The sequence below is a fragment of the Chelonoidis abingdonii genome, chromosome 4 (assembly GCF_003597395.2).
Source record: "Chelonoidis abingdonii isolate Lonesome George chromosome 4, CheloAbing_2.0, whole genome shotgun sequence".
NCBI classification, from domain to species: domain Eukaryota; kingdom Metazoa; phylum Chordata; order Testudines; family Testudinidae; genus Chelonoidis; species Chelonoidis abingdonii.
Window position 1 is genome coordinate 152,595,411 of NC_133772.1, and position 24,820 is coordinate 152,620,230.

The 24,820-nt window shown below is 45.4% G+C and overlaps 1 protein-coding gene and 1 non-coding gene across 3 annotated transcripts in view; both read left to right on the plus strand.

The window, feature by feature from the left end:
* The first annotated feature begins 1,715 nt into the window (after positions 1–1,715).
* Positions 1,716–24,820, plus strand: part of DLGAP5 (DLG associated protein 5) — a 52,227-nt gene continuing 29,122 nt past the window's right edge. The window contains exons 1-7 of one of the 2 annotated variants that reach the window (XM_032770386.2): positions 1,716–1,799; positions 5,921–6,171; positions 9,410–9,621; positions 10,236–10,325; positions 13,488–13,584; positions 19,520–19,621; positions 20,722–20,798. In XM_032770386.2, coding sequence (XP_032626277.1) covers positions 5,931–6,171; positions 9,410–9,621; positions 10,236–10,325; positions 13,488–13,584; positions 19,520–19,621; positions 20,722–20,798 — 819 coding nt within the window. In that variant the 5' untranslated portion in view covers positions 1,716–1,799; positions 5,921–5,930. The remainder of the gene's footprint in view (positions 1,800–5,920; positions 6,172–9,409; positions 9,622–10,235; positions 10,326–13,487; positions 13,585–19,519; positions 19,622–20,721; positions 20,799–24,820) is intronic. The other variant, XM_075065785.1, reaches the window with a different exon arrangement.
* LOC116819033 (small Cajal body-specific RNA 14) lies at positions 17,963–18,093 on the plus strand. Its single transcript, XR_004372324.1, has one exon.

Genomic DNA, 24,820 nt, shown 5'->3' on the forward strand with positions numbered 1-24,820 from the left:
GCTCCCTGTCACACTCCACCCCACCCCCCTCTTTTGAAAAGCACGTTGCAGCCACTTGAACGCTGGGATAGCTGCCCACAATGCACCACTCCCAACAGCGCTGCAAATGCTGCAAATGTGGCCACACTGCAGCGCTGGCCCTATGCAGCTGTACGACCACAGCTGTAACTACCAGCGCTGCAAAAATGTAAGTGTAGCCATGCCAGAGACTAACAAATTTATTTCAGCATGAGCTTTCGTGAGCTACAGCTCACTTCTTCAGATGCTTATTAATGTGTCTTCAACTTAGCAATATCCTATTTGTCAATATTGTTTTTTCAATCCACAGGCTACATTTTTGCAATGCCACCATGTGGCTGATTTTTGAACGGCTACTTTTATCTTTGAATGTTGTATGTCTCAGTTTGCTGCTGTTGATACATTTTCCATATGTGAGAATCATATTAAACACAAACCATCTCTTCACAATTGAACATCAGTTTCTTCTGGATATAGTTACTGGGGAAAAAAATAGGGATCGGGCCTGGTGTAAGTGTGTGGAGTGGGAAATTAGAAACGTGGAGGACACATAATATGCTATGGGTGGGATTTTCAAAAGACTTCAGCAGAGTTAAGCCAACGCTGACCACTTCTGAAAATCCTACCTTTGCCTTGTTGTTTACAAAATTAAGCCCAGTCACAGTATATATTGTTGCTTAGTGTTGAACGGGAGCAGAATTGAAAGATCTTAAAGGTCTCCTGTTTGCTGGGTTTTTTATTGGTTATATTGCTGAAGCACGTAGGACCCTAGTCATGGACCCGGACCCCATTGTTCTGTGTACAGCACCTAGAACAAAAAGAGAGTCCCTGCCTCAAAGAGCTGATTGCTTTAATTCACCCCTATCCTTTGGATCCTCTATTGCTCTTAAAGGCGATACTATCGATTTCAGGCAAATTCCCCCTTCCCCCTCCAAAAAAACCTTTATAAACATATTATGCAGAACAATATGGAGTTTGAAGGGTGAGAGAATCTAACCTCAAACCCTGCGCAAGGTGCAGGACAGCCCTGCACTTCCAAGGCCATGACACCAGTTTCTCCCCAAACTCTACACACAAGATCGCCGTGACCAGAAACAGTGCAGGGCAAGTCATGACTCTGTAGCCACCAGTGGCAAAGGCCCCAGGGGCGGGGGTGGCACAGCCATGCAGTGCCAGTGGTTGCCAAGGCTGCGCTAGAACAGCAAGGTTAGCTAGTGCCTAGTGGCAAAGGCCATCCAGTCACCTGACATTACAGGGCCTGGTGGCATGAGTTCCCTATGGGCGCAGAGACTGGGGGCTGGTGCAGGAACATCGGTGGCCCAGCAGCTCGGTAGCGCCCCCTGGGCGCACCCCTGACGCTGCCCCGCACCGGCAGGGCGGGCCGGGCTGGGACTGAGCCACTGCCACACAGCTCCCGCTTACGGCGTCAGGGGGCGCTGCTCACACAGCCCGTCCCCCTCCCCACGGGCCCGTGGCGCGACCAATCACAGACCATTCCCGCCTCTCCCGCTGGAACGCGCCTGCTAACCAATGACCGACACAGCGGGAGAGGCTCAGGACAGCCAGTGAACAGCAAGCACAGAGCTCGAGATGTCCAATAAGCGGCCGGTGGGGGGGCTCGGTGAGGCCAATGAGCGGCCGCCGATGGCTGGGCTCAGCCAATGAGGTGGGCGGGGTGAGGTTTGAATTGAGCCGAGGCCAGCGAAAGGGGCGGTTGGTCAGCGCGCGCCTCCGGGTCGTGCCCGCGTCGGGGACTTGGGGTCTCTCTGGGCCCAGCGCAGGTAGGAAGGGCTGGCGCGGCGCTTCTTGGCTGCAGCCCTGCTCCCTCGAGGGGTCGAGCCAGCCTCCCCCCTCCATGGGCCCTGCCAGTCCCGGCGGGCGGCCTCCGCCCCACAGTCCCAGCGGCGGCACGGGACGGGCTCTGTTCCCTGGCAGTGACCCCCCCACACCCGGCCCCGGGCTGGGTTTCAGTACAGAGGAGCGGAGGGGGCAGAATCCAGCGCGGAGCGAAGCCGTTAACACCAAGGGTTGGGGGAAGGGGGGGCTTCCAGCGCCTGGTGGGGGCGGAGCTGCCCTGCAACAAGGGGGGTGACCGGGGGGGCTTCCAGCGCCTGGTGGGGGCGGAGCTGTCCTGCAACAAGGGAGGTGACCGGGGGAGGTTTCGCACCTGGGGGCGGAGCTTGCCCTGCAACAAGGGAGTACGGGGGGTTCAGACTGGGGGCCGGAGCCTGCCCTGCAACAAGGAGTGAGGTGTTCCGACGGGGCGGTCTGCCTGGTCCAGCGCACCTGGGGGGCAGAGCTGTTCCTGCGAAACAGGGGTGACCCATGGGGGGTCCAGCACTGGGGGGCGGAGCTGTCCTGCAACAGGGGAGGTGACCTGGGGGGGGTTCCAGCACCTGGGGGGGCGGAGCTGTCCTGCAACAGGGGAGGTGACTTGGGGGGCGGTTCCAGCACCTGGGGGGGGCGGAGCTACCTTGCGACAAGGGAGGTGACCTGGGGGGGTCCAGCACCTGATGGGGGCAGAGCTACCCTGCAACAAGGAAGGTGACCTGGGGGGCAGGGGAGGGGGAACACTAACTCCAGCATACAGCTCCAGGGGACGGTTCTCTTCCTCGCTCTGCTGGGGTACTTGCACCTGTGGCTTCACTGTGCTGTGCTCGGGTCCACACCTGTAAAACAAGGCTAGCAGTGCCCTCCTTTGTAAAGCACTTTGCCATCTGGTGAGGCAAAGCTCTGCAGTATCATGATCACTTGCCCCGTTTTCTGTTCTGCTTGGGGCATCCACACAATTGCTGATGCTGTTCTAAAAAATACATTGTGTTGTGTGGCTTCCCTGCAGAGTTTAAACCAGCTTGGTTTGCAGATGCTACTTTGAATATGTGGTGAGGGATTACAATTTGGGGTGGGGATTGCTGCAGAGAGAAAAATATCAATGAATTTTTCACCCACCACTTGTTCATATATGTACTTTAATACAAACGTCCAGACCCTCAACTTGAAGTCTCCAGTCTTGAATAGCCCAGGATGGAGTGTAGACTTGACCAGAACATGCATAAGTATCAGAGAAGCATCAGTTGTAATGACCAACTGGGGCCCAGGTTATGCTTCACGTAGAGGTCACAAGTAAAGTAGGGAAAGGATCCTTATCCAAAATACTACAGATGGGATGCAGTGTTGTTGTAGATGTGTTCGTTCCAGAATACGAGAGGGAAAAGATGGGTGAGGTACCAAAGAGATGATGAACTCTCCTTCCCGTCTGGAAAGGGTACTTACTCTGTCACAACTAAATGCAAGGAGAGATTGTTTAGCATAAGGGGTAAACAAATCTTCCAAGAACCATTTAAGATTAAGTGGGTAATAAACATCTCTGCAGTCATAACGAAGTTATGAATGTAAGTGCCCAGACTTGTCTTTTGAAGGTGTTGTGCAGGTTTTCTTTGACTATGAGGACTGAGAAGTCAGGGTATGGCTACACTTGCAACTTCAAAGTGCTGCCGCGGCAGCGCTTTGAAGTGCGAGTGTAGTTGCAGTGCCAGCGCTGGGAGAGAGCTCTCCCAGTGCTGCACATACTCCACATCCTCTATGGGTGGGCGCTCCCAGCGCTGCGGCACTGTTTACAATGAGGCTTTACAGTGCTGTATCTTGCAGCGCTCAGGGGGCTGTTTTTTTCACACCCCTGAGCGCGAAAGTTGCAGTGCTGTAGAGCGCCAGTGTAGCCATGGCCTCAGATAAGAAGCCACCACTTTGTGAAAAGTAAGAGGAGTATTTGTGGCACCTTAGAAACTAACAAATCAGCATGTCTAGGACCCACAGATCTTGAGAGATGTGTTGTGGGAGTGTTGATCAGCAGTGGAGATATGTCTGCATATTTTGCTTCTGTTGTTCTGGTGGAGTCTGGTTTTCTTTGAGTTGATGTATCCTGATCTGCGAGAGCTTGCTTGTGGTGATGAGGTTGAGGGGCTGTTTGAAGGCCAGAAGAGGGGATTCAGGAAAGATTTCTTTCAGGATGTGTTCACCATCAAGTTCAAAGAAAACCTACTCAACACCTTCAAAAGATGAGCCTGGGAGTTTAAATTCTTAAAGTCTGCTAGACTCTCAAAAATCATGGACTCAGCAGAAATGCTGGTTTTGTTTTATGACTCACTACAACAATTTAACATACTAAGGGCTTGTCCTCACTTGAAACTATAGTGGTGCTTCTATGCAGATACTACCTGCGCCCATGGGAGGAGTTTGCCCATTGGTGTAGGTAATCCACCTCCCTAAGAGGCTGTAGCTAATTCCTTCATCGACTTAGCGCTGTCTAAGGGGGATAGATAAGTCAATTTAACTGTCATTCAGGGGTATGGATCTTTCACGCTCCTGACTGATCGTAGTTAAACTGATCTGATCTTCTAGCCTAGGCCAGGTCTAACCATCCTCTGTTCTTTGACTGCAGAGGTGTTAGTTGCCTGTTTCATCTTAAAGGTCTCTTGGAACATGTTTACTGCTTATGCTAAACAATTTTTCCTTATATCTAGCTGTGGCACTCTGATTACCTTTTCTAAACCTGTTGATCTCTAGCTCAAAAGCTTGTCTTTTTCTCCAACAGAAATTGGTCCAATAAAATATATTAATTCATCCGCTTTCTCTCTACAATGATGGTAGTTAATTATTATTTGGATTGCAGAAGCATTTACGGGCCCCAATCAAATGTTGTGGCCCCATTGTGCTAGGAACTCTCACAACACAAAAGGTCCCTGTGTTGTACTTAAAGTACTGCACAGGATCTTTTCAGGGGGCAATAAGGCAAAGCACCACTTTTATTGGTAATACATGTATCAATCAACACTATATCATATGCATATGATATATATTACACTCATACATGCACACAAACATATTCGTCTTGTTGTTATCAATTAGTTGCTCCCCTTAACTTCAATGGCCAGGTGAGTTAGGTGGGGGAGGAGTGGAGCCAGGCTTCTGCCAATCCGAATCGATGCTCCCATGTTGACAAGATGAGACCCAAGATCCTGTGCAAGACACCTCACATTTATAGCAGCTTCCCTCTCATGCAGATCTATATCACATTCAAAATCTGTCTGTGTCCCTTGGTCCTTCGTACTGCTTCTTTCTGGGCGTTGTCCCAATGCTGTTCAAAGAGGGTATTTTCAAAAGAAGGTGCTTGCTTCTAACCCCCAAGGCTGTCTATATGTCTGTTCTTCTTTAGTGAGCCCACTTGACAAGTTTTATTGTTGGTGGGTCTGGCTTCCATCCCCTCCCCAACTGTTGCAGCTGTCTGGAGGTGCTTGCCTTCAAGGCCTTGCTCATTCACACCTCATTCATTCATCAGGGCAATTGATTAAAAGTGGGGAAGGGGGAGATCTTATTCTACTACTAGCAAAAAGACTTTTTTTTAACATTATACCAAGGCTTAATACAAAATTTTCTATATAAAGATCTGATACAAAGCTCTATGAAAATAGAGGCATAATAGAAAGTCATATGAATACGCTTAATGCAGAGATTTATCTACACCTGCCCCAATAAGGTCATAATCTAAACTGTCAATGGCTTCTAAGTAGCTTCTACGGTGTTTTGGTTTACTTATGATTCCTTAGCATGAATATGTGTGGTTGCATAGGACACCACCCAGTAAGGATAGCCAGGCAGGTACCAGTCTGGTGGCAAAAGCCTACCCTACCAGACCAGTAGGATGACAGTGGTTTAGGATCCACTGGTTAAAAGTATTTTTAGTGTCTGATGCATATGGTTGTAGTGAAAAGACATTACTGAAACTCTAACAAAATGAAGTACTTGGGAAGCTTTCAGTGGCTACTTTAAAGGCTTTAATGTAAAATTACAATAAACCAGAACTTGATCATTTCTTATTTTCTAATTCCTTATAAACTTGTTCTAGGATCGTTAAGATGGCTGCTACCTCCCAGTTTGCGAATCGATATAGAAAGGATCTGAGCACAGAAACACTTAGAACAAAAGTTGCAAGCAGGAAGTCACTGATTCAAAAGGAGAACAGACACAAGCAATTTGAAAGGAGCAGACAGTTTGGACTGGCAGATGTCAATATCCAGTTACCACAAGAGAGGGGACTTCCTAAGCTGGACGAGACAAATGAAGTGTGCGCTCAGGAAAAGACCACAGCCAAACGGAGTGAGTAAAAGTTTATAGTACTGTTCAGCATTAAAATATTTCTTAAATTTCTTTTAAGCTGGTTTATGGCTAAAGAAGCTATATTTGCAGTCATAGGGATTTAACTGTGTGTGGAGGCGAGCATTATAAATTGGATAATGGGAGATTTAAGTCCTTTGGCTACCAGTCCAGTTGTACTGACTATTCATTGGATTGATAGATAAGACTAATATTCAATTCTTCCCTTTTTCCCCCCATTTCAGTGATCATGGTTCATTCTTCAACCTGCTTTGTATTTCATGCATATCTTATTGTGGGCACATTTTATTGATTCCATTTATAAGCTGCCTATGATTAGTAGATGTTTTAATAAATGATTAATGACTGCTATAAATTGTCTAGCCAGCAACTCAATCATTTGCTTATCTCTGGCTTACAACCATCTATAACACCTTCCAATGTGGTTATAACACATACTAATATCTGTAAAATGCTGTGGAGAATGCAGGAATGTTTTGGTATTATTTTTGATAGTATGGGTGACTCAGTTTACCCCCTGAAAGGTAAACTTGCACCTACACTATAAAGTGGTGGTAATTAAGAGTGTGGAAAAGAATCACACACTGCTAGCTGACATAGCTATGCTGGTAGAATTCTTGGTTTAGATGGAACTGGGTCAACAGAAGAATAGCTAAGCCAACAGAAGCAATGTTGCTTGAGGTGTGGCTATGCTAACAGAACTCCTTCTGTTGGTGTACTGTCTCTCAGCCAGGGGATGCTGCTGGCATAGCTATACTGGCAAAGGCTCAGTAGTGTTGACAAGCCCTTACTGTAAGGTTGATTCCTGCTCTGGACATATAGCTGGATGTCACAGAAGGTACATCTTACACTGCAATAAAAAACACATGGCACTGAGTCTCAGAGCTTAGATCAGTAGACTCTGGCTCATAGAGCTTGGGCACCAGGGCTGAAAATTTCAGTGTATGGGTGGTTCCAAACACTCTTTTGCGTAGTTTTTGGTCCAGGTTCCAGCCCGAATGTCTGCTTTGTAATTTTTAGTCACTGCAATCTGAGCCCAAGTCAGCTGCCACAGGCCAGCCCCAGCCCTGGGTCTTTTATTGCAGCGTAGATGTACCATAGATTAAAGGGTCTGGGTTGGAACAAGGTATCTTAACAAGAACTGGCTAGAATTAACGTGTGAATGGCAGACCCAGCAACTGAACCATTAACTCCTAATGACTAGCAGCCAAGAGCAAGTTACTTTCTCCAACTCTGCAGGGAAGCAGAGTGGAAAAGTCCTGGGGAGGAGATATGACGATATTGTGTTAAGTGCACTGCTGCAGACATGCAGGAACTCGGATACAAAACAGATTCCAGGAAGGCATAGCATATTGCGGCCATAGGAACTGACTCTGTAGGTCGGGGTGGGCAAAGGCCTGAGGGCCACATCTGGGAATAGAAATTGTATGGCGGGCCATGAATGCTCACAAAATTGAGGTTGGGGTATGGGCTCTGGAGTGGAGCTGGAAATGAGTTCAGGGTGTAGGACAGGGTTCTGGGCTGTGGCAGAGGAGTGGGGTGCAGGGAGGGGGGTGAGAGCTCCCGCTGAGGGTGTAGGCTCTGGGGTGAGGCTGGGGATGTGGGGTATGGAGGGTGGGAAGAGGATCAGGGCTGGGGCAGGGGAGTGAGGCATGGGAAGGAGTGCAGGCTCCAGCTGCGGGTCTGGGCTCTGGGGTGGGGCTGGGCATGAGGGGTTTGGGGTGCAGGAGGTTGCTCTGGGCTGGGATTGAGGACTTTGGAGGGCAGGAGGGGGATCAGAGCTGAGGCAGGGGGTTGGGGTGCAGAGAGGGGCTCGGGTACAGGCTCTGGGCGGCGTTTACCTCAAGTGGCTCCTGGAAGCAGCAACATGTCCCTTCTCTGGCTCCTGCGCAGCCAGGCGGCTCTGCGCGCTGCCCTGTCTTCAGGCACTGCCCCTGCAGCTTCCATTGGCTGTGATTTCTGGCCAATGAGAGCTGTGGGGGTGGCGCTTGGGGCAGGGGTAACATGCAGAGCTGAGCCCTCTGGCTGCCCCATGCATAGGAGCTTTAGGAAGTTCATGCCACTGCTTCTCGGTGCCACGTGGACCAGCCCCCAACCCTGCTCCCTGTCTGGAGCGCTGGAGCAGGGGCATGCTGCTGCTGCTTCCTGGAGCCATGTGAAGCAGCCTCTGACCATCTCATAAAGCAGTATTCTCAATCTGAACTTGTTGAAAGAGTATTTAGATAGCTATGTGGGGGAGGGATAGCTCAGTGGTTTAAGCACTGGCCTGCTAAACCCAGGGTTGAGAGTTCAATCCTTGAGGGGGCCATTTAGGGAACTGGGGGTAAAAATCTGGGGGTTGGTCCTGCTTTGAGCAGGTTGTTCGACTAGATGACCTCCTGAGGTCCCTTCCAACCCTAATAGTCTGATTCTAATAAATACCTGTTAAAAATTGTGACTTGCTACTCTGACATTGTTAAAGGTCTTTTTAACCAGGGAGAAACTAATTATATAGAACAAACAATGTAACTGACTTGCACAATTCACAAAGTAAACTGAAAAACAAAAATATTTCATTTAGTCGTCATAGGTGATACTTATATCACTACATACAAACTTTTTGGATGAAAGTGTGGTGATTTTTTCCCCCCAATTGGCATAAGTATTTAATCTCTCACATAATCACTATCTGATTTGTTCTCAATTACAAAACATTTCAGTTTTTTGGCTGCTTTCACTTCTTTTAGTCTGACTTGCTATGAGAGGTACAGATTCTGTGATTTGCTCCTCATTTGCCTTAAGGTTGCATCTGAATTCCACTGGATGGATACAAGTTTCACTTTTATACTATCCGTATCCATCTGTTGTTCCTTGTCTTTTACTTAGATTGTAAGCTCTTTGGGGCAGGGATTGTCTTTTTCTTGTTTGTACAGTTCCAAGCACAACTGGGGCTCTGGTCCATAACCAGGGCTCCTAGCACTAATACACAATAAATAATAGACACCCTTAGCTGAAACTTGTAATGCAAGCACAATCTCAAAGTAAACAGTGAGAGCAACTTTCTGCTGCAATTTCGCATCATAGTCTTATATCTTAAATAGGAGAATTCTAAATATTTATCAAATGACTTGTGTAATCTTCCAGGCAACATTAGTATTCTGGTCATGTTATACAGTACTCTCTCAAATTTTGTTAAAGTATCTTCAGAGTTTTGTAAAAGTCCATTTCTGTCTTTTCATAGAACAAACTACAAATGCAGCCATCAATAAAAGTGAAAATGAGCGCAAGGAAATGCTCCAGCGCTACAAAGAGGAAAAAGAACTTCGAAAACTAAAAGAACAAAGAGAGAAAGCTAAACGGGGAGTGTTTAAAGTTGGGCTATACAGACCTAATGCACCTGGCTTTCTTCCATTTGTACCACAGAACCCAGTGATAGTCAAGCCAAAGGAGAAGGTAATGAAGAGTAAAATTTGTACTGGTCTTCAATGGCACATGTTAAATAATGCTTTATACGTTTTTTTATTGTTTTATCTTGCAGTAAGAAATTAAGAGATTATACATATCATTTTTACTAATTCAAAAACAGTGGACTAACTTCATCACTGGTGTAACATTAATGGAGTCAATGTTATACCAGTGATGACTGGCCTGTTTTTTATAAACAAAGTGGAATAGATTTCGATGATGTATAAACTTGCATTCTTGAACTGGGACAGAAGCACCTAGAGCTAGTCTGTACTACAAAGGCTTTGCCGGTATACCTGTACCTCTTAACGGAAGGGAGGAATATACCAGCAAAAGTAATTCTTTTGTTAGTATAGTTAAACCGCGTCCCCAAACAACGTAAGCTATAGTGCAAAAGAAGTCTCTTGCTAGTATAAGATGCATCTACATGGAGTTGGTGGTTACATAGTGTTCTCAGGGGTGTGATTAACTAGCATAGCACTGCAGGCAAATCTTTGTAGTATATGCCTGCCCTTAGTATGTCAAAGCCTTTTCTTAAGTGCTGCAGCTGAGGAGAGGGGAAAGGAATATGCTAACTTCTGTTTCTTTGGGGATCTGTCTAGATTGCTCCTACGTCTGCAAGGATTACAAGATCAAAGGCAAAGAGCCAAGCAGAACAAACTGTTATGTCAGCTAGATCTCAGCAGTCCGTGGTTTGTCTTCTGTTTTTTTGTTTACGAATTGGGAGAATTAGATATGCGTAATAACTGTGAATGTTGCAATTCCTTTAAAATCCCTAGTTTTGGGTCACGTGTACTTGCATTCAAAACTTTATTGCCAAGCTGACAGTTCTAACTATTGTAAGCAAGCTTTACACATCAGGGTATAAACACTTGCTTATAGTTTCAGGGAGCTGACTGATCACATGGTGCTGCCTGTTCTTGCTTCCACCTGCTAAATTGCACTAAAAAAAACTTAGTTCTGTATAAATCAAAAATTTCTTAATATTTTTTCATAGAAAACAATTGCTCTGCTTACCCCGGGGATGATATGTGATCACAAAGTAGAGGTGGTTCATGAGACAAACCAATATCTGGTTCTCACTTTGGAAAAATTTTTTGAAAATGCCTGTACTAGCAAATAACGTAGTTTACAAATGTGTAGGATTTTTTTCTGTATGCAGTCTAGTTGTAGCCATATCAGTCCCAGGATATTAGAGAGAGACAAGGTGGGTGAGGTAATATCTTTTTTTTATTGGACCAATTTCTGTTGGCGAGACAGAGAAGCTTTTAAGCCACACAGAGCTCTTCGTCATAGACCTGAAGCCACAGACCTGTGGCTCAAAACCTTGTCTCTCTTACCAATAGAAGCTGGTAGATATTACCTCTCCCACCTTGTGTCTTCAGCTTCTTTCTGCTCAGTTCATCTTTCCATGTTTTAAATTCCTCTTCCTCCTCCTACCAAGTCTTTCAATAGCCATCACTTTGGCTTGTAGAATTGGTGAACTATGATGAGCCTTGCATACAGATCTTTGAAGATAAATAACCTTTCCTAACCTGTATTTTCTCATTCTACGTTACCTTCTGGCTTCATGACATAAATGGTTTGAGAACCACCCTGAACACTAGGTGCACCATAGGTGTTTACTTCTACAAAACAGGCCATGGATTTTTATGTTCTTATACAGTGAAACAAGATCTCTTGGTTTTTAATGTCCCATTTAAAAGGTCCTCACATGTTACATTGCATACTACTCATTTAACCTTCTAAAGACGAGGGATTGAGTTAGCCATAGGGATAGATCCTAAATGGGCTCCAGGGAGTCTAAATTAACAAATCTGATGCTTAGAATGCTAACCCTTCCTTTCTTTATTCTGCATATTGCTTTGCCAATTTTCAGTGATGAAACTAGCAATTGTCAACTGAGCAGTTGTACAATCTGAAATGAGAACCCTGTACGCAGGTATCCCACTGCAGCACTGAACCTTTGGATGATGGGTCCAGGACCCAGTTCTGTTTTGTTTTTTGTCAGCAAGAATGAGTTCAGTGTTTTGTCTTGCACCTTTCATGCCTAACTTGATTATCACTTAATACTTTATTAACATCAAAGGCTAAACTCTCCAAGTTATACTGTGTGCTGTTTACTTGACACCACGTTCTGCTTCATTATGATTTGCTTCTTTATGGACTAGAGTACTTTGTGCATTTCAGATGCAGTTAGTTCTGACCTCTTTCATGACTAAGGGTACGTCTACACTGCACGATTATTTCGAATTAGCTTAAACCGATATTACAAAACAGATCTAATAAAATCGGTTTAGCGCGTCCACAGTGGGATCCCGAAATCGATTGTTTGGTCCAGGTCCAAAGTACCATCATTCAGGAGCAGTGCACCGTGGGTAGCTGTTCCTCAGCTATCCCATAGTTCCACTTCCGTGTTTGAGAGCACAGTGCCTGATGGGCAGAAAACATTTGCTTTGTGAAGGGCAGCAGACAACCTTTGGCGCCTTTTTCGCGGAGTGCATTGAGCAAACGCATAGCACAAGCAATCTTTCCCTTTTTTTTCCACGTGTGGGGGGGGGAAATAAACTGAGGAGCTGTTCCTGAACCACGCCAGACACTGTGTTTGAACCTACAGAATATGGGAGCTCAGCCAAAGAATCAATAATTTTCAGAGACTGCTGTGGACTGTGGGATAGCTGGAGTCCTCAGTACCCCTCCCTCCCTTCATGAGCGTCCGAGGAGTCTCTGGCTTCCCGTTATGCTTGTCACGCAGCGCTGTGTATCTGAGTTTTTTCAAGCTTTGGCATTTGTGTCTGTAAGAGCTGGATCAAACAGATTTGTCTCCCCATACAGCGATCAGAACCTTAAGTACTCCCGTACGGCTATGCTGGAGCTCTTTTCGATTTCAGACTGCATCGCCAAGCTGTGCCTGATCAGAGCTCCAGCGACTGGGCAAGCAGGAAATGTATCAAAAGTTCGGCGGGCTTTTCCTGTTTACTGCACCGCTGCACTCCGAGTCGTTGCTGTCCAGTAGCAGGTCAGTTGCTGACTCTGGGATGACCGCCGGCCGCAGGCCAAATAACGTCGACATTTCCGCCCACGTAACCCTATCCGAGTTTATCGCTATTCGAATTTTAGCGGCTACTCCTCTCGTTTGGGAGGAAGTTCCGAAATCGATTAAGGAGCCGTTTAACTCGATATTAATGACGATGTCGTGTGAACGGATACAGCGTTAAATCGGTATATCGGCCATTAAACCGATTTAAAGTCGCAGTGTAGACCTGGCCTAACTTTCTCTGCTTTGAACAACTCTTCAAGATTGAAACATTACAATATTGTCTTGCTGTTTGGTGTAATTGAATGTTTTAGTTGGACTATCTACCTTTTTTGGGCACTACCTGTATATGTTTGGGGGCAACTTAATTTGAAATTTTTGAAAGAGGTCACACTTTGACTCTTACAGTCTTGTCTTACATAATGTGAACTTACCTTTGAAGGATCTCTACTATAACTTTCACTCTGTGTACTAAGATTTCTGAGAATTGGCATCTAACTTGCATTACATGTGCATAAAGGTCCAGCAGAAATCAGTACCCGCTTCCAAAGTAATTTAGAAACCTAGTTCAAGAACTCGCTTCACTCTTCACCCATCCAGTTGAGAAAGGGTCAGAAGTATAATGTAAAAATTAAGAGAAGTGTCTAAAACGGGCTGTTTCAGTTACCTTAATCTCTCATTTTAAACACTTAAAATCAGCAAGACACTAATCAGTACCTTCTAGAAGAGGTACAAAGGAAGTATGAAAGATGGGGAAAGAATTAGTCTTGTTTATTTTTAGAAAGGTGAAGTTTCACAAAACATACCTTCTTCATAGATCTATGCTGACCCTGCTACCAATGGGCATAGCGTGCGCCCTACCCAAACTGGATGCAGACAGACATGTGCGGACAAAGTGACTGAAAAAAAGAAAGGTAGGAATGTAAAACGGTTTGGAACGTGAAAGGGGACACTGGGTTAAAAGGTCATAGCATTGGGACATGGATTGCCTGACATACTATTAACCGTGAAAAAGTGAATTTTCAGTCCAATTTACTTTTTTCCTATTTGCATTGTTTTATTTTTTTGCACTTCCCTCTGCTTGAGCAAAATGGACTGCTCAGTTTCACTTTGTGAATACTGCAGGGCAGGGCCGGCTTTAGGCCAAATCAACCAATTCCCCTGAATCGGGCCCTGCCCCTAAGAGGGCCCCGTGCCCAAGCCCCAGTACGGCGTACGGGCAAAAGCCAGTGCGCTGTACCGGGGTGGCCTGGCTTCCCTAGGGGGCAACTTAAAGGGCCTGGGGCTCCCAGCAGGGGCTGGAGCCCAAGGCCCTTTAAATTGCCGCCAGAGCCCTGCTGCTGGAGCCCTGGTGTAGAGCTGCGGGGCTCTGGGGGCTATTTAAAAAGTCCGAGGCTCCTGTTGCTTCTACTGCCTCGGCCCTTTAAATAGCCACTAGAGCCTCGCCGCTTCCCCAGGGCTCCCACAGCTATTTAAAGGGCTGGTGCGATAGAAGCAGGGGAGCCCCGGGCCCTATAAATAGCCAAGGGAGCCCTCTGGTAGGGGAGGGCTTCAGGGGCTATTTAAAGGGCCGGGGCTCCAGCTGCCTCTGCCGCCCCGGTCCTTAAATAGCCGCCAAAGCTGCATCATTTCCACAGGGCTCCCTCGGCTATTTACAGGGCCGGGGCAGTGGAAGCAGGGAAGCCCTGGGCCCTTTAAATACCCCTGAGCCCCAGGCTACTGCTGCTATCCCAGTGGGAGAGGGAGGAAGAGGGGACACTTACCATATAGGGTGGACTGTACCCCCTGTACCAGCACCCCCTGTCTGCAGCCAGCCCCTGTCTGCAGCTAGTCCTTTGCTCGCACCAGCCCTGCACCCAGCCTCTGCACGCACCAGCCCCGCACCCCCTGCCCAGTCTCCAGCCAACCCCTGCCGCACCCCCTGCCTGAAGCCAGCCAGTCCCGCACTCCTCTGTCTCCAGCCCTGCCAACCCCTGCCGCACCCCCATGTCCCTGCCTGAAGCCAGCCAGCCAGCCCACCCCACACCCCTGTCTCCAGCCAGCCTCGCATCCTTTGCCCTGCCTGCAGCCAGATCATACCTCCAGTCAGCCCCTGCCCTGCCTCCAGCCAGCCCTATGTCCACTGGTGCCCTGCAGTTCCCGGGGCAGTAACCCTGCACACTTGCTTCAATGAGGTGGGCAGGGAGCAGCTGGGACCCACACATGTGCACACCCTAGGATGACCAGACAGCAAGTGTGAAAAATTGGGATGGGGTGGGGAGGTAATAGGATCCTACATAAAAAAAGACCCAAAAATCAGGGCTGTCCCTATAAAATCAGGACATCTGGTCACCCTAGCACACCCCAGGGAGTGGCGGGGACCCACACATGTGAAACAGAGCTCATTTCTAGTTCAGGCCCATCTCTTTAAAAAAGAACTTTAAGTAGGGTTAACGTACATCTGTATTTTCCTGGACGTGTCAGGCTAAATAATAAAAATTCCTCCTGGGAAAATATGGATGTAAGGTAACTCTGTTGGTACAAAAAATACATACTGTGGCACATCCCTTAAATCAGAACTTTTTATAGGGAACTGGCTGCTAAGAAATGAAAGGCTTTTTTTTTTTTTTTACATTTTTTTAAGTCATCCCTGCCAGGGCCCTGCTGAAAATGTTCGAATTGGACCCCACACTTCCTAAAGCCGGCCCTGCTGCAGGGGATGTTATTTTCAGATTGTTCTGTTAAAACTAATGAAAAACATTGCTTATACACTTTGTAAGAGCCTGTGCTCCAAAAATAACTTGTCCACCTGAGTTCCGTTTGAGTTCACACTTTCAGCACAACCTAGGCAGGACTTTTCATAGCTCTTGATCTTTTAACTGAGTTATCTGTAGGTGTGCACCCTCTCCATACCAGTAGTACCTGTGCTGTCCCTGTGTTCAAAGGTTAGATTTTTTTTCTCCCCTAACTGCACTCAGTGAAGTTGTGCCTGTCGGACCGACTTCAGCCATGCCTGATTTCATGCAAAGCGCCACCCCAGCATCCCAGCCCCTCTTTCTATATCCTTTGACCATTTTTCTTTCTTTGGTTGTACCTTGAGAGAGCTTTCAGATTAAAGCTGTTTTTTTAATTTGACAGTGGCTGCAGCTTGCTGCATGTTTTCATGCCTCCAGGGTTTCATTCTCTTTCCCTGTATCCTGATTATACCTTCTCTTGCCTTATGTTGTGGCTCCATTGTATAGTTAGTGCATCTCTATCCAAATCATAGTTTGCCTTCATGGTTTTGGAACAAAGCTGAAAGTTCTAATTATTGTGAACAATCGATATGCAAAACACACTCACCACCAGTAACTTCAGGTTAAGTTTGTCAAAAGGCTTCTATACAGTCAGGTTGCTATTATCCAGTCCAGAATAGGTTGCAAATTAGACTGGAAAAAGTCATTTTGATTTTTTTTTTTTTACCAAAAAGGCTGTTCAAACCAAGATAATGTGTAAATCTAGGGGTTTTATTAAGTAGTGTGGACAAAAATATCTGTCCATAGAGCATCTTGTCATTGAAACAGAAAAGCTTTAGAGCAGGCCTGCACAACATGCGGCCTGTAGAGTCTCACTGTGCACCCTGCGGCTGGGATTCAAAGGGCTCTGGGCTGCCCGCAGCCACGGGGAGCCCAGAGCCATTTAAATCCCAGCCACCAGGTCCGGCTTTAGACCAATTCAACCAATTCCCCTGAATCGGGCCCCGCCCCTAAGAGAACCCCACACCCAAGCCCCAGTACGGTGTACCAGCAAAAGCTAGTGCGCTGTACCAGGGTGGCCCAGCTTCTGTACCCCCTGCCCTGTCTCCAGCCAACCCCTGCCGCACCCCCCCTGCCTGAAACCAGCCAGTCCCGTACTCCTTTGTCTCTAGCCCTGCCAACCCATGTTGCACTCCCCCATGGCCCTGCCTGAAGCCAGCCAGCCCACCCCACACCCCCCGTCTCCAGCCTGCAGCCAGACCCTGCCTCCAGCCTCCTGCCCCCCGCCCCCCCTCCAGCCAGCCCCATGTCCGCTGGTGCCCTGCAGTTCCCAGGGAAATAACCCTGCACACCTGCTTCAATGAGGTGGGCAGGGAGCAGCTGGGACCCACACATGTGCACCCTAGCACACCCTCAGGGAGTGGCAGAGCTCATTTCTAGTTCAGGCCTATCATTTTAAAAAAAGAACTTTAGGTCGGGTTAACATACATCTATATTTTCCTGGACATGTCAGGCTTTTTGGTTCTTAAATCGCCATCCGGGAGGAAAATATGGATGTATGGTAACCCTGTTGGTCAAAAAAATACATACTGTGGCAGAATTTTTTATAGGGAACCAGTTGCTAAGAAATGAAAGGCTTTTTTTAACATGGGTTTTTTCCAGTCTTCCCTGCCGAAAATGTTCAGATTGGGCCCCGCACTTCCTAAAGCCGACCCTGCCAGCCACAGGTGGGATTCAAAGGCTCTGGGCTGCCTGCAGCTGCAGGGAGCCCAGAACCCTTTAAATCTCAGCCGTGGCTGGGAATCAAAGGGCTCTGGGCTGCCTGCAGAGATTTCTGGCTGCGGCTGAGATTTAAAGGGCTCAGGGCTCCCCGTGGCTGCAGGAAGCCCAGAGCCCTTTGAATCCTGGCCGTGGCTTCAGCGGATGGGCTGGGGCTGGGATTTAAAGGGCTCGGGCTCCTCTCAGCAGCAGGAGCTCTGGGCCCTTTAAATCCCTGCCTCAGCCCCGCAAAGCTCCAGGTTCCCCCAGCCGCCGGAGCCCTAGGACCTTTAATTTGCCCCTGAGGGCTCCCAGTCACCTCTTCAGCTGGGAGCCCCTGGTTGATTTAAAATCAAGTATCACCTCCCCACCCTGAACCTTCCTTTTTGGCCCACAGCTGTTTTGATGGGGCGGCACTGGGGAAGGAGGGTTTGTTTCTGCAGTGCTGGGGCGGGGTGTTTCTGCAGGGCTGGGAGGTCCTTGGGGGGTGGGGGAGGGAGGTGTTTCCGCGGGGCTGGGGGGTTTTGGCGTTCAGCTGTTTTCTCTGGAATAATGTGGCCCTCCCTGCTTTAGAGATACAGAAGTTAATGTAGACACCATGTTTTGCAAGTGCCACACTTCCAATGTAGTCATTTTCTGAAAAAGATGTTATAATGTATGAATGAGTTTGTTCAAACTGACGTTCCTAAAGTGGCTCAACACCTTGAAAAATGGTTCTGAAGAGAGTAGGCTTAAAGGACTTATAGATAAAACAATTTGCTTTGCATGCCAGAGGCAAGAGTTCATACCCCCTGTGAGATATTAGGACAATTAGATAAATGTGGCTGTATTTGGTACTGGTTGTGTTGGTCAGTGGTATAATGTGATCCTAAGCAGCCGCATACATTAAGAAATGATTCTTGCTGACAGTATGTCTAGTTATTGGACTTCCTGTGTGATGCTCCATACACTTTTTTAAAACATATGTTTTTAGAGAGTGATTTCAGAGTGGGCACTGGTTTTTAAATATCAGTGTGATATAGGTGCCTTAAATACCTTAGATAATTTGTGTGTAATTTTCAAACTCACTTAAAAATCTCAGTAGTTTCCAGCATGGATTGTTGTAAATCCCTGATTTTAATTACTTAAATCAGCAAGTAGCAAATGTTGATTTAAATAATTAATTGATTTTAGTCATGCTTTCTATTAGTACTTCAGTTATTTTCTTAAAAGGTTCCTAATTTACTAGATAACAATGTGAGTAAAAAGTCAGTTGTCAAGCTGCATTTGGAAATTGTAATTCAATTAAAAACATGCACAAACAGCATTTTAACATTGTTTTTCATTAAATAAAACTACCTTAACTGTGTTGGATACATAAGGGAAAAAGTGAAACTAAAAGTATTCCTACTAAGCTTTTCTGAACAAAGGGGAGCAGGGGGAGTACTCATTTGGGAGAAACAAAATACCAACACTGACTCCATTATAAAGATGGAAAATGATATAGACACATGATGCAATACATGACATATATTATGTCATTTTTTAAAAGATTGACCTCAAAAGTTAGTATGTTTATCCTTGATTCTGTTTATAAAAAGCAGCCTTTGACTTGTTAAAGTGTGCATAGTAGAAAGGGCATGTAGATTCAGCATATTTTTTATTTATTTAAAAGGTTTTAATAAGTGATAGTAAATATAGACCTTAGCATAGTTTGTCATAAATTTAATTGTAAACAGATTTATTTTTGTTAAAGCATATAATTAATTTTTAAATAAATGAATAACTTGTATCTACTCAGATCCTATGCTAAAGCTTTTTCCCTGAAAAGTGTATTCAAAGACTTATCCTTAGAGGAAAGATGGCTTTGTGGTTAAGTCACAAGTTTGGGACTTGGGAGGTCTGGGTTTAATTCTGAGCTCTGCCATGTACTTCCTGTGTGAGCCTGGGCAAGTCACTCTGTCAATTCTATGTCTGTGAAAAAGGAGATGATGATCACTTTTTCTTACTTTGTCTTTCTGGTCTATTTCGCTTGCAAATTTTCAGGACCAGGGACTCTTACTATGGATAGGTACTGTGTCTAGCGTGATGGACTTTGATCTTTTAGATGAGTTTCTAAGCACTGCCATAATACATTCTGAGCTTTGAGCTGTCTTTAGCAACTCAAAGCATTGTCCTGATGCAAGGATTGATCTCTGCCCTCAGTGCTCTGGGAGTACCAACTGCATTAGCATAGAGAAAAGTCTGGCAACCTGCCTCTGGTGCTGATGCCAATGTATTTACCGCTGTCTTTTATAAAACCAGAACTTTGGGCCTAAATTGATTTGATGTCCTTTTTAATGTTGCCTCCTTGCAAGTTATGGTGAAATAGCCTTGGGAATTATGATATTCTTTGCAGTGGTGATGCAACGTGAAGTCCCTACAGCCTCAAATGTAAGAATCACCAGAGCAACCTCCTCTACTCTGACCAAACAGGTGTCAAAGCCAGCTGCCACCATGAGTAAGTGAAGCAGTAGACTCCAATATTCTTGGTATTCATAGAAAAACTATTTCAGCTTGTACAGCTAAGACTTGGTGTTTAGAGGTAGCACAGAAAACTTAATATCAAACTGGCAGATAAAAAGGAAGGGTCTAAATGTGGAAATCAGTAATTTCTCCTATGAAAGGAGGTCTTGAAACTGCAGCCTCCGTTTCAATGTTTAACTCAATATGCAAAAGTCAACATTAGAGAGTTAGGGGAAAATACAGCAATATGGAAGTATTTATTCCTTATGTTAATTAAAGGCTGGCACACTTGTGCTTTTTCTTATCTGGCTTAATGTCATATGAGTTGGTTGTATAACCATTACAAGATTTAGGTTCTAAATTGTCTAGTAACAGAAATCAAAAGAAATACATTCTGATGTAGGGGCTGCTCTCCATCTGTGTTTGTACATTGCCTAGAACAGTGGGGCTCCTATCTTTGGGGCTCTGAGAGACATGTTTAATAATGTTATCCCTTCTTGTTCTCAAGATAGCTGTCAGAATGTAACATTTTCTTTCACACTGCCCATTATGCATGGAATGTACCCCCTGAATTAAACAGGCCACTACCACTGTTGTGATCATATGGATGGCTAACATCAAGTAATCATGCATGACTTTAATCCTAGTATGTCCATGTGGCAAGAGGAAGGTAGGTCAAATTCTGGACTATTTGACAATGTCACTTCAATCTTTAAGGAAATATTGCAGTGTTTATTTGTAGTGTTCTGTCGTTTTATCTGGGGGAAGCTTGAGTAGTATAATTCTTCAGCTATTTCAGTATTAGCCCTCTGGGGAGCTAAAAATCATTTCAAAGACTAACATCTTGTGTTTTAGAGGGGGAAAAAAATCTGATATTGGTTCTTGGTAGCATGGCTCTCGTCATGCTGCTAAATCCTAGAGCATCTTTTTGTATAAACTATACAACTTTTCTTTACTCCCTTTCTGTAACCATTGTGATATGCTGTTATTTTTTTGCTTGTTTGTGTTTTCATGGTCACATAATAATTTTAAACTTCTGATGAAAGATGCTGTATAAATAAGCTATCTGTTTTAATTGACATGGGATCTGTTCAGCCTTAGGTAGCCAACAACAAAAAAAGACAGCAAGTAGAGGAAAACAGCAAAAAGAGGTCAAAGCTGAGAATGTAGAGGTATGTTACTTGATATTTGTAAATATGAAAACTGAACAAAGGGTATTAATGGATTCAGGAGTGTCTACAAGAAGCAACTGTATTATATAGGCACTGTAGCTAAAATAGTGACCATTGCTTTGACTCATGTCTTCATTGGTCTGTTTGCAATTTGCGGGTTAACTTGTAACTACTGTTGGCATTGTTTTTTTTAAATTTTCATATTCATATATTTAGGCGTAACTCTTCATATTGTAAAGTTTCAGAAATTTTTGCTTACAACCAGACTTCAAATACTCGATGTGAGCAATATTAATCCAATTTTAGTATTCTTATTTAAAAGACCACTGCCCTTGCTACTTTGATCAGAAAATACTTTACCATAAACATGGTCTTTATGATATGTATTTAAGTAGACATGGGAACTTTGTATGGAACAGTGTCTCTAGTTATTTCATGAGGAAAATACATATATTTCCAAAACAGTTTCTCAGAATTGGCATATGTAGTTTATGGCAATGTACAGATTAAAAGTTTGGCTTTATGCTTTTATAGAAGAGCACATGCACCCTTACATGAGATTTACATGCACATCAGTAGTTTTTAAGCAAGTTGAGTTGCATGCAAAAATATTCTGCAAAAATCCCTAGACTTGTGCATGCACATCCAAGTGTTTTGTGTGTGGAATTTGTGAACAAAACTGCATGTACACTTTTAAAAATAAATGGGCCTAATTTTTTGTTATAGGCCAAACCTATTAGGCTTTTTGGGAGTCTCAGGGCTTGGCTACATTGGCACTTTACAGCGCTGCAACTTTCACGCTCAGGGGTGTGAAAAAACACCCCCCTGAGCGCTGCAAGATGCAGCGCTGTAAAGTGTCAGTGTAATCAGGGCGGCAGCGCTGGGAGCGCGGCTCCCAGCACTGCACGCTACACCCATAAGGGATGTGGTTTACAAGCAGCGCTGGGAGAGCTCTCTCCCAGCGCTGTGGCTCTGACTACACTCACACTTCAAAGCGCTGCCACGGCAGCGCTTTGAAATTTCTAAAGTAGCCATACCCTTAGTTAATATCCGAGTGTCATACTGTTGTATGTCTTTTAACTGGTACCTGCAAGATCATACTTGACTAAGATAGTTTTAAACACAAATGTAGCTACAGAAATGGCATGTTCAACTAGTTTTTGTGTCATCAAATGTACAGTGTAATCATGCTTTTTCAAAAACTCCTGGTATTCCAAAATGTTTTGGAGGAGTTGTCTGGTTCAGATACTCCTGTGCACTTTCAACATCTCTGGCCAAATCTTGCTTGCTTAACCATGTGTAACCACAGTGACTTAATTACTGGTCATCAGCCCTAATTTAAATTAGTATAGAGGCATTTATCTGGAATATGCAGATATTCACCTTCTATATGCACACACAAAACTTCACTTGCTGCCTCATAAGGAAACAGCTTGCAGAGTACCTTGTTTCTTAACTACCACTTCAAAATTTAGCATAATATTCCATTCCTCACTGAAGGCTGTACTGAGAGTTGAGTAAAACAGTCTTTGAATTGAGTGAACGAGTGTCTGAACAAGCTTTTCATGCTTATATAACTGAAAAAAATTTCAGAAGTTGCCAAAAATCATCTTCAGATTGAGTATCTCAAAAATATCTCAGCTTTCTGTGCCAAACATTTAACCCACTGAAAAGGGGGTCTAGAATAAGCCATCCCAACTATAACACACATTATTTTTAGGGTGGTTGCGGATGTGTTTTCTGCTCAGGTGTGCTGGAGAACTTTGCCTAGTGATACCTGCAGGGGCAGTACTCTAGCCTCTTAGCCCCTCCCTGGCTTATTTAAGGGTGGTGCCACCCAACTCCCCTTGGTTCCTTTTCACCACCTGCCATTAGAGCTGGAACATTCAATGTGGTAGTTTACTTCGCTCAATCTGTTTTTGGGGCCTTTATTGTATATAGTTTAGTAGTACACTTAAATTGAGTCACAATAGTTAAGATAGACAGACAGGGTATGTCTACACAGCAAAGAAAAAAACATGGCTGGACTATGCCAGCTGCCTCTAGTTTCCGGGACTCAGGCTGCAGGGCTCTTTTATTGCTGGATAGACTTCTGGGCTCAGGCTGAAGCCCAAACTCTTGGACCCTCCCACCCCGCAGGGCTCTAGGGTTTTTCTTTGGTGTGTGGACATACCCATAGTTCAACCCAAGGGTTAAACTTAGTCAGTCGTGTGGGTTGGCTGTCCTCACTAGTGACCCCACATGCAGTGTTTGTTGTGCCTGGGAAAAGGGCACATCTAAAGAAGGATGTTCTGTCTGCCAGTCATTTTAAAAAGAGAACACTGGTGATAAGCTATTTGCATCTGAAGCGCAGCACCTTCTAGAGCAGGCCATGAGTCCCTTGTTCTCTCCCTCCCCTCTCCCCCGGTACCAGGGACCTGCACAGACTGTCCAGCCCTGCACTCTCCTTCAGAGATGACATGGAATGTTGCTTTCGACATAAGGTCTGGTGCTCCACATAACAGAATGAGGGATTATTCCAAGGAAGAGGTCCAACAAGATGGACCAAGACCATTCCAGGACTCAGGGATTTCCACTTAATCTTCTAAGAGGAGCGCTGGCTGGCACTATAATTCCTCCAGTATGCAGGATGGAGCTGGACTGTCTCACTGCTTCCCAGTACTGCGACGAGATGGGTTGGACGCTGTACCACCATCTCCAGTATTGGCCATGACATCTGTTGAGTCCGATACCGATGTCAGGGTTGGCACTGACTGTACGCCATTAGCATACAAGGCAGTGTCAGACCTGCTCTGCCTTTCCTAGCCTGATTCCCCAATATATCGAGAGCAATTGGCAGCCAGGGATGCTGCTTCTACTGTTTCCTCCGCGCCATGAGGTTTGATAGCAAAGATGTCTTGTTCGTCAGCACTATATTCTACTCTGCTTAAGACTCAGAATTCAGAGTTGTGGTCAACATCCTTTTTCTTAGCATCTGCGCCAGTGGGCTGCTTGCTTTCTTCAGCACCGACTATGCCTTTGCTGCTGACCTCATCTTTCGGATTGGTACCTGTGATGGGTTCTTCCCTGCGTGTTGCCCCATCTGGAACTGGGGTACCACTAAGCCTGCCTGAGTCACCAGCCTGGGCTCCCTTTTCACCCTGTAAGGGTGTGACAAGCTGCAGACACACTCCCAGTCTCGCCTTTTCACCAGCACACAGGTAGAGACACATCCAGCTGCAGCTACACACACAGATACTGCATGGGAAGTCTCAGCTAAGGCACCTCCCAGTTCCTAAGGTATGCACCCCCCTTTGGAGGGTAAACCTAAAATTATACTGTCTTGCGCTGCGCTGGGAACTGTATGGCATAAGCTCATAAAATTCGCTCCCTCTGTCAATGTGGGGAGAGAGAGAGAGAGAACTTGGAGCAGAAAGCTAATTTCCACACATGAGTTTTAGGCAAAACAAAAACAAGTTTTTTGACTACAAAAGATATGTTATGTGATTATAAGTGATAGCAAACAAATCAAAGCAAACTGAGCGTAACACACTAGATAGGTAGGATATGAATTACCAAAATCTCTCGCCCTGAGTGATAAACAGGCTGGTAGATTCTTAAGGTACAAGCTGCCTTGGCATTCGCAGGTTTTCATACACAGACTAGCACTCCCTTAGCTAGGGACCATCACTTCCCCCCTGTTCAGTCTTAATTCCTCAGGTGTTTCCAGGTGTGGTGTTGTAGGGAGAGTAAGGTACCATCATGATGTCATTGTCACCCTTTTATATCTGCTTCTCACTTAATGGAAAGCTCTTTTGCTGTGACCTGGGTCAAACACTACACAATGGGAACTATCTCTGAGAGGTTTCTATTGTACGCAGTTCCTGGGGTAATCCTTGTGCTTGTATGCATTTCCTCAATAAGGCATTAATATTGTTTGGTCTTTTTACTGTTGTATCCAAAAGGTATGTTTTCACCCCTTGGTATGATGGGATAGCTTAATTTTGGCAATTGATCTTAGATTATCAGCAGGTAAGTATGCC